This window comes from Rhinopithecus roxellana, chromosome 8 (assembly GCF_007565055.1).
Source record: "Rhinopithecus roxellana isolate Shanxi Qingling chromosome 8, ASM756505v1, whole genome shotgun sequence".
Lineage (NCBI taxonomy): Eukaryota > Metazoa > Chordata > Mammalia > Primates > Cercopithecidae > Rhinopithecus > Rhinopithecus roxellana.
Window position 1 is genome coordinate 93,905,724 of NC_044556.1, and position 17,246 is coordinate 93,922,969.

Here is a 17,246-nt window from a genome sequence, read left to right on the forward strand (position 1 = left end):
AGCTCCTGACCTTAAGTGATCCACCCACCTCAGCCTCCCAAAATGCTGGGATTAAGGGTGTAAGCCACTGTGCCCAGCCAGATTACTAACTCCATATCACAGTGTTTAGGTATTAAGTATTGTTTACCTCATAGTATTGAAATTATAGAATATCATGGAGAGGAGTAAACATCATCCAAGGACTTTGCATCCTCCTCTAGGGAAAAAGTTAGTGTGTTTTTTGGTTGTACACAGGATAACTTTATCAGGTTAGGTGGAAGTATGATCTTGTTATTCTCTTTATTTGGTGATTAAGTATGGAATAAGGAGATGCATATGAGTGCCAACTTAACAAGGAATGGACTTGCAAGGTTACTTTTACATGTCAAACTGTGGGTGGGGTGGGGTGGGGGGCATGGTACACAGTCAAACATTATTTTAAATGTTTCTGTGAAGGTATTTTTTTCTCTTTTTAAGATGAGATTAACACGTTTAAGTCAGTAGACTTTGAGTAAAGCAGATTACCTTCCATAAAATGGGTGGGCCTCATCCAATCAATCAATCAATCAATCTGTTTAGGCTTTAATAGAAAAAGACTTATATTCCCCTAGTAGAAGGAATTCTGCCAGCAGAGAGTCTTTGGATTTGAACTGCAACACTAACTCTTTCCTGTGTCTCCAGCCTGCTGGCCCGGAATGTGCCAAGCCTCCACAATTGCATGAAACAATTCCTTAAAGTAAACCTCTATATGTCCATCCTGTTGGCTCTTGGCTCTGTTTCTTTGGAGAACTGTGACTAGATTTTGGTATTTCTTTTTCCTTTGTATTCTATTGGGATGAAGGATTGTTTCCAACTCCTTAGAAACAAAATTTCTGGCTCATTTTCTAAAATGAGAGACATTTTAATTGAGTAAATTTAGAAAAAAAACCTAGCTATCAAGAAATAGTGATGTACTACTTTAAAACTTACTGAAATTCACTGTTGCTTCAGCTCATAGTTTCAGAATTGCTTAATTGCTCTCTCGTGTCTGAAGAGAACAGTGTGCTGGGTATAAAACAAAACAATTGATCAATTTGGAAGAAGGTGAGATTCAGAATTCCAACTCCCATTTTTAACTATTCCCTTGCAATCATAACATACTCTATATTTTACTGAAAGTGTACTCACTTAAAATATATTTTCTTCTAACTGCAAAAGTAACAAACATAGCCTCTGAAAGTAGACTTTTTCTTCCTTCTATCTATCCACTGAAATGTAATGAATGCCTACCTGGTGCCCAACTCTACTGGTAGTAAATGAGAGAACAATGGAGTTTTTCATGAGTTCATGGAAATTAGTAGTCCATGGAAATTGTTTAATTTAGTAGATACTAAATTAAACGAAACTAATCCTGTCGGTCCTCATTCTCCTCTACCTTTCTTCAGGGTTTGGCTCTACCGACTGGCACTCCTCTGTCCTTTATTCTGAAATCCCACACTACTTGGTCCTGCCATCACTCCCTTTTTGGTTCCTCTTCCTCCCGTCAGTCCTCAAATGCTCATTTCACTTTAAAGAATCAACACTGGGTGTGTGCCTCCTAGGAGCCAGGCACTTTACATCCATGATCATGTTTAAGAGTCACAGCTGGCCCTGGTTCAAATCCAGAGGTTGCTTGACTCCAAAGTCTGTGTTCTTCCCACTACACCTCCTGAAGAAAGGACCTATGGCAATAGGTGAGCTCACAGAATCTCTCATCTACAGACAACCTGTGGAGGAAAAATACATTCAGGTGGATACAGATATAGATACTCTTACATCTTTCCCTAGTATCTTCGAGATTTTATCATTTCTTAAGACTTTTAATTTGCATCTCCATATAGCTGATGCTACATGTTCTTTATCACAAGTCTTTATCTTTCTCCTAAATCCTAGCCTCAAATTTCTTACTGCAAGCTATGCAATAGGATGCCACTGTCATGACAATTTAAAAAACATAAACCCTTCTGACTTATTTCTTTTCAATAAACCTTCATCTCCACTCCAGTCTTAAAGTCTGAGCCATTGCCACTTCTTCCTCCTTTACTTCTGAGCCTGGGAGATTCCACCTTGATGATTTAACTATGAAATAAAGCTCCTGCCTTGCAATTCCACAATGCTGGCAAATTCTGGTCCTTTCTCACCTCATTTCTCAACATTGCCAAGCACTTAAATTAACAGTCAGTCTCCTTGCCATTCCTCTTACAAATAATTTTACAAACTGCTTTCAGACTAATATTCATCGATCTCCAGCCTGAAAGTCTCATTCTCAACAAAGCCTTAGTTGTTCCTGTAGAGTCGTCAAGCCTGCCTTTTTGCTCACGTTATTTCTTACCCAAATCACTCCTCTTCCTCCTCCTCTTCCAGTCTACTGAAACTCAACCCATCCTTCAAGTGCTGACTTAAATCCTACCTCCTGCTCAGGAAAGCCTTCTCTGACTACCCCCAACCAAATCACTTTCTCCTTCCATTCTGAATGCAATTCCTATATAATTCAGAAACTGATCTCATACTGGTCTGTGAAAATGCTTCTGTGATATTCAAATTTTATTTAAAAACTTTTACCTATAGTGTTTTTATGTTAGGACTGCTTCTAAAATAAGATTAATGAGTATATCTTTTACTTTATCTTGATGCTCAGGAAATAACTACTCATTTGATTTGGTTATAAGCTCTTCAGAGACCTGAGGATAGAGAAAAATATTCCAGGAGCAGCAGTCCAAAGTGATCAATATATATTAACCCCTTTTAAATAATGATCCTTTAAACCAACGGATTAAAGAATCAAATTACAGACAAAATAACAGACAATTTTCTCAGTTCAGAAACAAAGAACCTAAAGGAAATGGTTGATAGATTATAATCTTTTGAAATGTAAAGTTCTGGCCAAACTATCCTTGTGGTAATAATTTTTAATGGTAAAAGATGAGTATAAAGTAATCAATATATAAACCAAAATAATACACCTGGCCTTACACACACATAGAGTTATCCTAGTTTTTATCTGGCCCCCAAAAAGGTTAGCATTTTAAAGCAAAGAATCTACATTTACTATAGTCTACAGTTGGAGAAAATGGTCAAAATATTACAGGAAATAAGGGTTACAAAATAAAACCCTCTGGGGGGTTATCTTATCAGTTCACGGTTGTTGGGTGATAGAATTCGTAAGTAGAGAATAGTCTGTTTAATAGTCACAAAAACGAAAAATCGTGAAGATTAAGGCTTTAGTAAAATGAGTCTATTACGTTTAAACTGAAAAGAAGGAAGTTTCATTAATTCTGCATATCATATAAATGTTAAATATTTCAGTGCAGTGATCAATTTCCACTAAAGATAAAAAAAGAAAAACTGAATTTATAGTGTTTCTTTCATTCAGAGGTAAGAACTTAGAGATATTTTTTTATCATTGGCATTGGTTTCTGAGGCATTAAGCAATTTTAAGAAAAATTTAACTGAGTTTTTAGAAAGTTATTTTACTCAGTTAAAAAACTATGATATTATTCTCTCCATGACAGATTTATTTTCACCATACTAGTGGTGTGGAAGCCAGTTTAGAAAGAAACGTCTTGGCTGGGTGTGGTGACTTGTACCTATAATCTCAGCACTTTGGGAGGCCAAGATGGGAGGACTGCTTGAGGCTTGGAGTTTGAAATCAGCCTGGGTAACACAGTGAGACCCTGTCTCTACAAAAAAATTAAAAATAAAAATTAGCCAGGTGTGGTGGCGCATGCTTGTGGTCCAGCTACTAAGGAGGCCAAGTTGGGAGGATCACTTGATCTCAGAAAGTCAAGGCTGCAGTGAGCCATGATCATGCTACTGCACTCCTGTCTGGGCATCAGAACAAGACCCTGCCTCAAAAAAAAAAAAAAAAAAAAAAAAAAAGAAGGAAATTATCTGGCTTCTTTGAGCCTGTCTCCTTCATTCATTCAGCCTGTATTTATGTTAAGTGCTGACTACATGCCAGGGTAGATACTGTCCTAAGATATACTGATATGGTCCCTGCCCTCATGGAGCGTATAGTCTAATGAGGAAAACAGACACAAAAGTAAATCAACAAATGTATAATTTTAACAGAGATATATTCTGACTCATGACAGTGAGATGGCTTTTGTCATGGATATGACTGATTTCCATTATGAGTGACACTCAGATGACCCTAATGACATTACATACATTTTTGTATTTTTTAATCACTGAAGCATAGGTACATAATAAAATAAGCTCAATCGCATAATTTTATTGTTACAGAATTGCAATGATTTTTGCAGTGAAGTATTGATACACTCGGTTGATTGCTAAAGTGAGTTATCCTGGTGTAAATTTTTATGTTTACATCCCTTTCCCATTTATCTTCTGGGGCTTTTAACGTTTTTCTCCCTAATATGTGTATAGTATCTTTTTTATTCTTATCTCAAGTGGTCATTCTGCCACTCACAAACTGGTCTAAATGACAACTTCTAGTATTTTTGCCTGTTCATTCATAAGGACTATTTACTAGCACTTTTGGAAATAAGGGGCAAAGACCATTGTGCAATGTACTATATTATTAGTAGAGATATCGTGTACATTTCAAATGTGCTGTATTTAAGGATGTTTCTCTGCATGGCTGACAGTTTTTACTTATTCAATACAAGTCACAAGTCACTGTGCTGAAGGCCATGAATAAAACAGTGAATAAAACACCCAGAGCTCTGCTCTTGTAAACTTAAACCTCATGATTGAACTCTTCAGGAATTCCAATAGACCGTAAGTTTGAACGCAAGAACTGTGTTAAGAGTACCTTCAAATCCCTAGTATCTCATACCAATCGTGGAATATAGTTGGTTCTAAGGGAAATTTGCATTACTCTATTTTTTTCTTTTTACTGCTCCTTGTGGAGCAGGGCTAACTCATAAGCAGTGTGCCCAGAGTTGGTCTGTATTACTCTGTTTTCGTAATAAGAAAAGGTTCTAGAGCTGAGTACTTACCAGTGAGAAAATTCCGCAGTCGTCCAAACTGTACTTCATATTGCTGGGGTTCTGCCTGGCAAGGGGCTGCAGACACTATGTTGGCACAACCAGATTCTGATTGCACTAAAGAGAGGATACACAAGACAGGGCAGGAAACACAGAGATGGTTATTAACCCAGTATGTGGCAGGGTGGAGGAGGGTGTTGTGCACACATGCACAGCAACTGACATTTCAGCAGGTTTCCAAAGTGTGCTGGGTCTTGGTTAAATACGACAGACTGATGACACTTGTTTCTCTCCCCTCCCTCCTAAAGTTCAATAAAATGAGGGCCAGGGAAGGAAAGGCATCAAGCACAGGACAAGGTGAATGAGAGAAGACAAGTACATAAATTCATGAGATTTATCAGGAAATGTTTGACCCTATGTTCTTACATTTCACAGGTGCCTTCGTGTGAGTTCATTGTCAACCACTGTGCTGGGCACTGAGTGGGCCCTTTCAATTTGGAAATTCATGTCTTCTAGTTCTGCGAAGTTTTCTTGAATCATTTTGATAATTCCCTACCTTCTGAGACTCTTACAATTTCAAGGTCGGATCTCCTGAACCAATCCTTTCATTTTTTTTCTCCTATTATTCCATTTCTTTGTCTTTTTGCTCTACTTTCTGAAAGCCTTCCTCACCTTTCGGCCCTGCTACTGATTATTTCCTCCTAGATTACTTATAATACCTAATGAGTTTTTATTTTTTACTATCATGTATCTAATTGGTAAGTTTTTTCATTCTCAACATTCTTTTTTTCCCCAAACAGGCTATGATGTTTGAATCCTAAGTATTTGAAACAAGGTATTTTTGAGGTTTTCTTCTGCTTCTTTCCATCTGCCCTTCTTAGAAGATATGTTTCTTCTAGGGTTCAATGGCCCCCGGCTGTCTTACAGTGATGCACTCTGTGTGGTGAGGCTCATCCTCCAGGGTGACCAGGGTGAGCAATGTCCCAACATCACTGTCTTTTGGTATTTCTTCTTGGGCAAGTTGGACTCCCCAGGGAAGGATCGTTTACTTGCCTTCCTGGAGCATGGGTGCCTGGCTGCAGTATCGTGGGCAGATGAATTGGTGCGGGGGAAACAAGGCTGGAGTCTCAATATTCAGTATGTAAACACACACTTGATCTCCAATCTGTGAGTTTATGCTTTCTAAAACCAAAAACCAAAAACCATTCTCCTCCTCTTTACAAGAGGAGTGGGGAATACTGGGGAAAGAAGGTGGCTAAAAACCAAGGGAAGCCACCTTTAACCGTATCCTGAATGAAACATGAATGCATTTTGGACAATGGAATGTGGATGGAGAAATGCTGATGAATGCGGCAGGACTGAGGGAGCCATAACAGGAAACAAGTAGAAAGGGAATCACAGGGGAGAAGAAAGCCACCCTACTCCAAAAGGAAGAGAAGCCAGAAGCGAGGACCTGCTGCAAGCCTGCATGCAAGGGCGGGGCTCCTCCTCCTCCTTCTTGCCCCCACCTTTAGTTATTCTGTCACTAAATCCTACAGCTTCCTAAAATTTATCCTCTCCTCTCCACTCCCATTGCCACTTCCTCAACGGAGGCTGTCTTCACCTCTCACTGGACTGTGTCTTCTAACTACCTTCCCAGATTCTAACCTGGGCTGCCTTATCAATACTGCCACTAGACTCATTTTTCTAAAATTCACATTTGAAAACTTGGATACCCTCTTCCAATTTGTTCCCTGGTAAATATCTAATGGTTCCTTTGCAACTCAGCTCACTCCTTCAACTATTTACTGACCCCCAACTATGTCAGGAATCACAAGGCCTTTTGGGGCGCCTTCCTTGGCTTGCCAGCCTAATTTGGATGCTCTTTTGTGCTACCACTGAACCTCTCCCCTCACAGAACTTACTACCTCATGCTCTTCTTCAATCACTGACTTACCTGCCTCACTTCCCAACTAGAACACTTAGCTTCTCAGAGCTAGGGTCAAATCGTAGCTATCTCTAGAACTTTTCAGCACGTGGTCTATAGCAGATGTTCACTAAATGACTGCTGAAAAAAGACAGAATTCTTCAGATTACTTCATTAATGGAAAAATCTAGGACAAAATCTTCCGATAATCATATTTCACGTTTCTCACTTTTCCTGGTGGTTTTCCAGCAACAACACTTTGTCCTAATAAGCTATTCTATTGAAACTAAGACAACTTAGATGAGCATAGTTCTTGAAGACTGTTTCATATTGTTCATTCCTAGTTTCTATCAACAGCAGCAAGAATTACTGCTCCCTGGTTCCAAAGGATGCAGGGCAGCAGATTTTTGAAACAGCTGGGACGGCATGTTCAGAAGGAATTACTCTACAGTGGGATAGAGGTGCTGTAAATGGACTCCCCTATTCGAACAATAAGGCACTCAGTATTCTATACCAAGCCCATAATCTGGCCCTGTTTTGGTTAAGGGTATCTCTAAGGAGTTTGAAGGGAAGGAAGAACGGGTGGATCTGACCCTGAAATATGTGGCGGCAGGCTGCTGACTAGGCTTCTGTTAGTGTTTCAGAGGGAGTCAGGAACCACTCCTTTGAGAGCGTCCTCAGGTTGTTACTGTCCTAGCACTCTCTTCCTATGGCAATGTCAATGAACCCCGGGTCCTTGACTTTGAAGGTCTATGAAAAGAGGGAGCTGAGGTAATTCCTGCTACTAGGATGGAGGATGAAACCATTAAGAAATGGAGCAGGTGGTGACAGACATTTGGAAGAGCAGAGAAAGTCCAGGACCAAAGAAGAGAGAAGAATGTAGCCTGAGCATGTAAGAAAGGGAATCAGGACTGAGCTGCAGAAATCACTGCTAACTCCACCTGCACACACAGTCATTAAAGTAGTTTATAAACACCCTAAAGCATCCCAGCATTTCCCCCACCCCCAGAATCTCTAGTAAATAAGTTCAGTAAAAGCAAGTCCTGTTATGCTGGGTGCAGTGACTCACACCTGTAATCCCAGCACTTTGGGAGGCCAAGGTGGGAGGATCACTTGAGGTCAGGAGGTCATGACCAGTCTGGGCAACATGGTGAGACCCCATCTCTAACAAGAATAACAAGCAAAAAAAAAAAAAAAAAAAAAAAAATTAGCCAGGTGGTTGTGCATGACTGTGGTCCAAGCTACTCGGTAGGCTGAGATGGATCACTTGAGCTTGGGAGGTTGAGGCTGCAGTGAGCTGTGACTGCATCACTGCACTCCAGTCTGAGTGATGGAGAGAGACCCTGTCTCAAAAAACAAAAAACAAAAACAAAAACACAAAAAAAGAAGAAGACAGTCATATTACATAGAAACATGAACTCAAAAAATAGTTAATTACAGTTGGCCCTCTGTATCTGTGGGTTTCACATCCATGGATTCAAACAACTGCAAATCAAAAACATTTTGGGGGGGGGGGAACAAAAGTCCCAAGAAGCAAACTTTGAATTTACCAGGTGCTGAATACCATGATGAATCCATGTGAATGAGGTGATATGTAGGCATTGTATTAGGAACTATAAGTAACCTAGAGATGATTTAAAGAATACAGGAGGATGTGTGTAGATGTAACCTACTACGCCAAATATTATACCACGTCTTATCAGGAAGGGACTTGAGTATCCGCGGATTTTGGTATCCATGGAGCGGTCCTGGAACCAATCCTTTATGGATACTGAAGGATGACAGTATTTGTTAATCCAGATGGAGTCAAATCAAGTTTTTCTAAAATAGAATCTGATTTCAAAACATTAAAAAACAAAAACAAATTTAAAAAACCTCAGGAATGTGTCTATAATAATAATATTTCCAACTATGGATCCTGAAGTACTAATTCATTCAACAAACCTGACTTCCACATGTGAGGCTCCATGCTGGAGGAGAGGGGACCTGTGCAAGAAGGGGACAGAGGGAGACCCTGTCCCTAAAGGTCTTGTAGGTTAATTGTTTACGGAAGGAAAAAGTTGCACATACTTTCAGGTACAGATAAAGTAACTGAATGGTCCTGAGGAAGGAAATGACTTTAGCCAGGAGAACCACAGAGGTTATTAGAAGTGACATGTGAGCATGGCTCTGAATGACAGACAGGGTCTCTGAGGCCAACATCATTCACTTAACGTAGCTCACTGAGGTTTTTGGTCAGTCTGCTCTCTCTGGCACTATCTTGAGTAGAGAAGTAATCCCACATGGATATTGACGTGAGTTCTCCTGCTCCAGGTTCACCCCACCAGACAAACCCCCACCATTACCTGTTAGATTGGCCGCCATCTCTTCAGCAGTCTGTGACAGCCGCAGTCCTTGCTTCAGGGGACCGTCTGAGTCCACGTACTGCCGGCGTTTGAGGTAGCAGGACACTGCCATCTGAATCTGCTCGGTACGCACTCGTTTCATGACCTTCGAGGGAGGCAACCACAGGATGCAGAGACATCAGGGGCCTGGGAGAGCAACCCATCCAACTGCACCATCGCGGATGGGTAGGATATGTGGGAGAGGAAGACCAGCCATGTGGCTAAGTGGCCTAGTTAAGACGCAAATCTAAGTTCCCTAATACCAACGTGGTATACTCTTCCATTTTGTCTGTTTCTCCAATGACAATACAGCCAACTTCAACTATAGAAAATACGAAAAGCATTGATAATAAAGTCCTTAGATCACCCCCAAACTCTGTTTAATACCAAGATTCCAATCAGCCCCATGAAACTTTTCATTAGAGAAGCTAACAAACAGCAAACAGGGCCAGTCTGAAATTTAGGGCCTTTGATTTCTCCTGCCTACTCTGTGAGAGAGGTGTTAATTAGCAGTGAACTAGCCAAAAAAGTAGGCAGGAGGCAGTGCCAAATCAAAGACCACAGAAACTGGATAAATAGACGTTAACAAAGTATGAAGTTAACAATGGTGAAGGGGATTGTGATATTTTTGCTTAAGTGCCAGGAAAAGGCTGCCAGCTCTAAGTCAGGGATTTGCAAAATCTGTTTTCATTTTAATTGTATAATATTATTTATCTTTTTCACTCTTTATTTTAAACCACAGGTACAGAAAGGTAGCACAACATTAAGAGGGTATGTTTATGTGTTAGCATATGTCTCATAAATTCCTGTAAGAAAGGAAAAGAAAGTGGTAGGAAGTGACCTGAACAGAAGTAAATTATTTTTGAATAATTCAAGCTAATTTGTAGGTTCACAAAAACAAAAAGAAAAGGGGGGAAAAAAGAGGCACTGTTTCCTTTGACTATTGAGTTTATTATCAAGAATGACAGGAACCCCTAGTATTGCCATGGCCTCAAACACTACTTTGTCAGAAATAAATACTGCAGTTCAGATGACCAAAGACAGCTGGATGAATTTTGTGGGTTCACTGCTGTCATGTAAAACATACCTTCCCCTCCAGAACCAAAACATTGTGTCCATTTTGGAATGCATTTCATGTACGCATACACACATGATCATCCCAACCAAAGCAACATTCTCTAAATCAAGGTTTCCCAGTTGTTTTGTGTGGGAGATCTGTTTTTGATCATTTATTTGCATGTGTTTAAGTTTTAAGTTTCAGTTACATCCATTAGTATTTTCCTTTGAGAGTTCTTTCATTTTTTAATTTTATTTTATTTTTGAGACACTGTCTTGCTCTGTTGTCCAGGCTGGAGTGCAATGGCATGATCTCAGCTCACTGCAACCTCCACCTCCTGAGTTCAAGCGATTCCCTGCCTTAGCCTCCCGAGTAGCTGGGATTACAGGCCCACACTACCACACCTGGCTAATTTTTATATTTTTAGTAGAGATGGGGTTTCACCATGTTGGCCAGGCTGGTCTCGAACTCCTGACCTCAAATGACTCACCTGCCTTGGCCTCTCAAAGTGCTGGGATTACAGGTGTGAGCCACCATGCCTGCCCTTCCATTCTTTTTTAAGATGTAAAATTCCACCTTTTCCAGAAATCTATTTATTTATTATTTTTATTTTTTTAGTAGAGAAGAGGTTTTGCTATGTTGCCCAGGGTGGTCTCAAACTCCTGGGCTCAAGCAATTCTCCTGCCTTGGTCTCCCAAATTGTTGGGATTACAGGCATGAGCTACCATGCCTGGTCTTATTTTTCTTTAAACATAAAAAAAATGATTTGTATCTAATTTTCGTCCAACTGCAGTTTCTTTTAGTGTGTGGTGAATAACCAAACAAATGTTTTGCCTAGTGACTGTAGCTAACACACTGTCCCAATACCATTTGCAAGTAATTATTTCCTTCTAAACTGATTTGTGGGAGCCCTTTAAAAATAATACTCTGAAGACCCACTTTTCAGTTCCCTAAAAGTCATACAACACAGCAAACTGTGAAGGCTAGAGACACAATCACAAATATATATACATACAAATATAAAATGTCAGGACATTATATATATATATATATATATATATATATATATTAAACTATATGCATTGAAAGATTACATTATCCATACATTTTATTTCTAGATTGCCAAAGAGTTCAAAATATTTGTTACAAAGAAGGGGTACTAGGTCTGTTATTGTTAAAAAGAAGGGACACTGTGGTTGTGAAGCAGTGACATAATGAAACACAATAATAAATTTCCAAATACTGAACTCTCTTCTCACTATGAAATTCACCTTGCTTGTGTATGGTGTGTTATTCTCTCACTGTATTGATGACTTGGGTTACTTTTTAATTAAGTTGTTTTTTTAAATTGCTAATCCAGGGATTCTGATACTTCTGAGAGTGGGGTCCCTGCTCCCATTCTCTGTGGCCACTGATCAGCACTGCTCTACCGGTGATCCTCCAACCTGGCTAGACATAAGAATCCTGTGAGTGTGTGGACATGTCTGAATAATTCCAGCCCTGCAGATTCTGGTTCAGGGTTATATTCAGATGAAAAAAGTTAAATGCACACAGAGGCTGTGACAGTACTGTCCTTTCCCATGTGGCCCAAAGTCAAGATGAGTCAATCCAACCAGTGCCTCTTCCCATCACTTGCTAAAGCTGCTTTTCACCTAACTTCAAGAGCTCCTAGTCTGTGGACTTTCCCAAGCCAGCCCAACTCCCTACTCTAGCCGAGACTGAAATCTTTCCGACTTCTACACTGCCGATCTTTTGCTGACTTGGGAATGCATGCACGTATAGATGTACGTCCCTGAGCATTCTAGGCAGATGGGCCTGGATCTCTCAGATCACCTCTGACAGGAAAAACCCTTGCGTGTGAAAGACACACGCATGACTGATGGGGAGAACAGACTCTGTGATGACACAGTGTCCTCAAGGTGAGACAATATACCTTTGTGTCTGAGGAGGAGGGGAAAAGATGTGAAGTTATGAAAGAGTAAATAGAATGGAGTAAGAATGAATGATAGTCAACGCTGACCATATTTAAGATTGCTAGAAGCTAGTTTGTAAAACTGATTCTAACAAATGTGCTTAAATTAGCTGCCCCAAATAGCAGTTTCTCTGAGTCCAAACTACTATATATGATAAGGGCACTTCCCTGAGTGGGGGTGGTGAGCCAACTGTAGGGCCATGGATCTTAAATGCAGGAATTCTGGCAGTGACTCTCTTGCATAACCATGCTGAACTCAAATACTAGAGAACGACCCAATCAACTTAGCTGGGTTTTATTCCAATGTACCTATATTTCAAGTGACATGGATAATTAATGAACCTGAGATAACTCGGTCCCCTCCACCCAGATTGATTTCCAGAGTTCTAATATCCAAAAGAAAAAAACTCTCCTTAAACTAGACCCAAGTCTCCGGAGAGACTCATACGTGAGACGAACAGTGCAATTTCGTTACCTGCCTAGCTTTTCCTATAATTATAAAATCTTTCAAACTGAAATTGGATTTAGATACAATTATACTCTTTGTTACCATTTCAGAATTTCTCATAATTTTCAATTTATATAAAATACCTAACTTTCAGAGGTAAAAACAGATGTCAAATACTCTGCTCTTCATATCACATTGTTAGTATTTCTGGAAATCAAAATGAGGATTTTGACACAATGTATATCTATTCTCATATATCAACAGTTGCCAGATACTTCAACCAAGTTGCTATATAAAATCCCACACGATCATTTCAATGTAACAACTATGCAGGGAAAACCACAGCCACACTTAGCATTCAACTACAGAAATAAGGGGAGGTGGAGACACATGGAACCCAGGCACTCTCTTAAGATGCTGTCAGTGTGGAACTCTAGTCTGGTCAATCCCTTCGGTGGTTACACGCTGCATCCTATCCCTCCACCTCCACCCCCTTAGGCTCTAATGTACACAGATGGTAGAGGAGTGCTGGGAGGCACCCTCACCCACCACGTCACAGGTTAAAGTACTACACAGTTCCATGAAATGCCAAAAGAGTACTACCTGGCTCCCCCATCCCTCCCCCTGCCCCAATAAGGTGGCAGTTTTGAGTCGGGGTGAGTTCAAGATAAATTCAAGCAAACTCACTACACAATCCTCAAATCAGCTCTTCAACTGAGACTTCTGACTGTTGGCCTTTTTTGAGTAATTGTACTTTTTTCCCAACGGTAAATTTATGCTTATAACAGATGAAAAAAATTATTTTTGCATTTTTTGTAAAGTATCTACTAGGTAACTTATTAGTTCTCTTCACTCACAGCAACTAAATGGTTGTAATATCTATCAAAAGATCAGTCTAAGTTGGACCTAAAACCCTAGCTTTGCATTAATCATCATGATAAAGTATATTCAACTAGCTTTGTGAAAATATAAATCATAACTGAAAAGTAAATGAGCCATAGTACTTTCCGTTTCAGTCATGCCTCATATAATTTAAAAATTATGATAGCCTTTCATATTCAATTTTTGCTCAGACTGACAGAAATACACTTGAATTAGAAGCTGTGTTTTTTCCCAGGGTGTCCTAAGAAATAAAATGGCACGTGGATAAGGCCGTAGCTGGGCTCAGGATGCAGTGAAGAATGTGGCGTTTTGGTGGGCATGGCAGCAGTGATAGAAAGTAGGTGGAAATCATGAAATCCAGCAAACAGATGTCATGAGAAATAGATTTTCTCCAACATCAGCTGGGACCTCCATGATGTTCCAGAAGTCTTGTTTCATCAACTACTTACCCTACAGCCTTCCACCTACGCTATGCTAAACCTTCACCAGTCTCCCCACCCAGCCAGCTGACCCTGCTTCTGACCTCAGCAGGCTACTGAGACTTAGGATTCCTTAACTCTTGTCTGATCTAACCGGTCACTTTCCAGCAGCACCCTTCATGATCTCTCAGCTGGACGTGATGCTGCTGAACTCACCTCCCACTTGAAACTCCCTTGGTCCCTCCCACTGCAAGCCTCCCTTGTGGCTCTGCCCTCCCAGTCCTGTCTGCCACTGCTTCTTTACATTCCCTGCTTCACCACACCACTATGCAAGACTTACAGTCAAATCACCTTCCTGAACTCAGTCAATTAACAGATATTTCCACCTGCAATACCTCTACCTTCTCCCGGTTTTCTTAGTCGGCTTAATGGTGCCATTATCCACCATTAAAGCAAAAACAAAAGAAAACCAAATCCCCAAAAAGCCAGCCATGATGGTAAGATTCTGTTGTCTCTCTCCCTTACTTCGAAGAGGCCACCAACTCCTATTCTAAATGGGAATTCTCTCTCAACTTAAAAAAAAAAATGTGGCTAGTGCAACTCAACCATTTCTGCTGCCCTATCTTGACTGTTTGCTATTTGACAGCACAAATTGCTTCTCTCTCTCTCTCTTTAGAGGAGTAGTCTGGCTATATTGCCCAGGCTGGTCTCCAATTCCTGGGCTCATGATCCTCCCAGCTCAGCCTTCCAAGTAGCTAGGATTACAGGTGTATGCCACTATGCCCAATTCTACAAATCATTTCTCAACTGGACTATTCCAACATTCTTCCACCTTTAGGCCCTCATCATATGGTCCTTTGAAAAGCAGCCAAAGTACATGACAAATCTAATGATGTTACACCCAAGCCTAAATCACCCTCGCCCTCAGGCAGGTTGTCCCCTCTTGCCATCACTCTTCCTCAGTTCCCCTCAACAGACGGAGAGTTCCCTGAGGACAGGGCTTATCTTTGAAGCTCATCTTAAAAATAAAGTGAGTGCTATCTAGCTTCTTGGAATTCTTGAGAGTTTATTTTAAGCTCATGATCTTCTTGAATTTCTACTTTAATACTGTTTTACAGCACAGAAAAATTGCTTCTATACAAATCTTATTAACGTGGAAGAGTGTGGCACAATCTACAGAATGACTCTCTACACTACTTACTATGCTTGACTACATAACTTTCACGAATGCTTTACTTGCAAACACCACTGCAGACAGAAATAGGCTGTCCTGTTCTCAAAATAAGGGGTAGCATGTTTTCCTATGTTTATCACTGTTCCTGAAACTGAATTCAAATGCAGTACATGAGGATTTGGAGATGCTTCATTAAAACATTTATATGTGTGTGCGTCTCCAAGTGGATGGAATGATCTTCAATTTTTCATTTCAGAGCAGTACTGTCCAAGAGGATTTTTGGCAAATGACGGAAGTGTTCTAAGTCTGCACTGTTCACCACAGTAGTCACTAGCCACACAGGGTGATTGGGCAATGAAAATATGACTAGTGCAACTAAGGAACTGAATTGTTTTAATTAATTTTAATTTAAGTAGTCATATGTGGCCAAAAATTACTGTATTGGACAACAGAGTTCTACAGCATGACATTACCTGGCGAAACGAATGCATCAGCATCTTAGCTTAAAAAAGTTAATTCACAAAGTTTTGCATAACACTTCTGCTTACTAATGACAAAGTCTCCAAAAGTTAGTATTTTGTTTTAAAAACACAGCTACCTTTTATTATTGCCAAACATTGTAAAGTTATTAAATATCCATTCACCTTGTTACACCTTACTGGCGGGCTATCTTCTTGGACTACTAAACAATTATAAATGGAAGTATTTTATAGTGTTTTCTAAACACTGACAACATACATCATTCTTCAAATCTTCTTCAAATTAAAAAATAAGGAAAAAGACAATTTGCTTCAGCAGAGAAACAGCAGCAGCTAATTTCTTTCTGTAAAATGTCCCACTAAAAGGTGAGCCCAAACCTATGACCATGTTTCCTTTGCAATAAGAAAATTAAAAAGAACACTTCTTAGTCAACTTTAATTTACAAAAAGAGAAACGCTGAGGGTTATAGATGAAAATCAAATGTCTAACTATAATCTCTATCAATTTACACATATCTAAAATATATAAGGCAATATATGAATTCACTAAACAAATTCTCTCCAGCTATTCATGAATATCTTAAACACCAGTGTGTGTGATGAATTAAGTCACTATGAATCATCAAATTCCATTTCCAGAGCACTTTACCTTTCCCATCTACTAAATCAGTTACAATAAAGCACTTCTTAAATCCATATGCTCTTGCTGGAAATGTCAGCCCAAGCCATCAATGCCTGTTCAGGTGAGCAGAACGTCTTTTCATTCACCATCATATATGTGCGCACACACATATATATGTGTGTGTATATATATGTGCACGCACGCACGTTTTTTTTTTTTTTTTTGCGATCTGGAAAAATTATGTGTGGCATTTAACACTTGCACTTTGTGATACTCCCCACCCCATCAGGAATAATGACCTAATCTTTCCTATTTTTTGGTTTCACTTATTTGGTAAGATTGAATAAATATCCCAAACAGCACCTTGTTGTTCAAAATAGACTGAGAAAGAGTGCCCTGTAACAGGGGAGCCCCAAACATGAGACTTTTGGGGGGAAAACCTTGCTTGTGATCAAGCATATACAATATATACTTGAAGATAATTTTTTTTTTTTTTTTTTTTTTTTTTTTTTTTTTTTTTTTTTGAGACGGAGTCTCACTCTGTCACCCAGGCTGGAGTGCAGTGGCCAGAGCTCAGCTCACTGCAAGCTCCGCCTCCCGGGTTCACGCCATTCTCCTGCCTCAGCCTCCCGAGTAACTGGGACTACAGGCGCCACCACCTCGCCCGGCTAGTTTTTTGTATTTTTAGTAGAGACGGGGTTTCACCGTGTTAGCCAGGATGGTCTCGATCTCCTGACCTCGTGATCCGCCCGTCTCGGCCTCCCAAAGTGCTGGGATTACAGGCTTGAGCCACCGCGCCCGGCCTTGAAGATAATTTTTAAGAGGGAAGGACTGCCTGGTTTCTTCATGCCTTCTGTAAGTGCTGTCTAAGCTTTGAGATTTGGAATAAAATGCCCAACTCTACTGCCATTTTACTTTTGAAATCACAGGCGTATAGGGAACATCCAAGACTTT

The 17,246-nt window shown here is 40.0% G+C and overlaps 1 protein-coding gene across 2 annotated transcripts in view; it reads right to left on the reverse strand.

The window, feature by feature from the left end:
• Positions 1 to 17,246, reverse strand: part of TAF5L (TATA-box binding protein associated factor 5 like) — a 33,088-nt gene that overhangs the window by 12,341 nt on the left and 3,501 nt on the right. Inside the window, exons 1-3 of one of the 2 annotated variants that reach the window (XM_030935977.1) lie at positions 9,201 to 9,345; positions 4,962 to 5,066; positions 949 to 1,023 (exon numbers count right to left, since the gene is read on the reverse strand). Coding sequence is in view for 1 of the 2 variants with exons in the window: in XM_030935976.1 (XP_030791836.1) it covers positions 4,962 to 5,066; positions 9,201 to 9,342 (247 nt within the window). In the remaining variant the exon portion in view is untranslated. Of the gene's footprint in view, positions 1 to 948; positions 1,024 to 4,961; positions 5,067 to 9,200; positions 9,346 to 17,246 lie in introns of those variants that run through there. The other variant, XM_030935976.1, reaches the window with a different exon arrangement.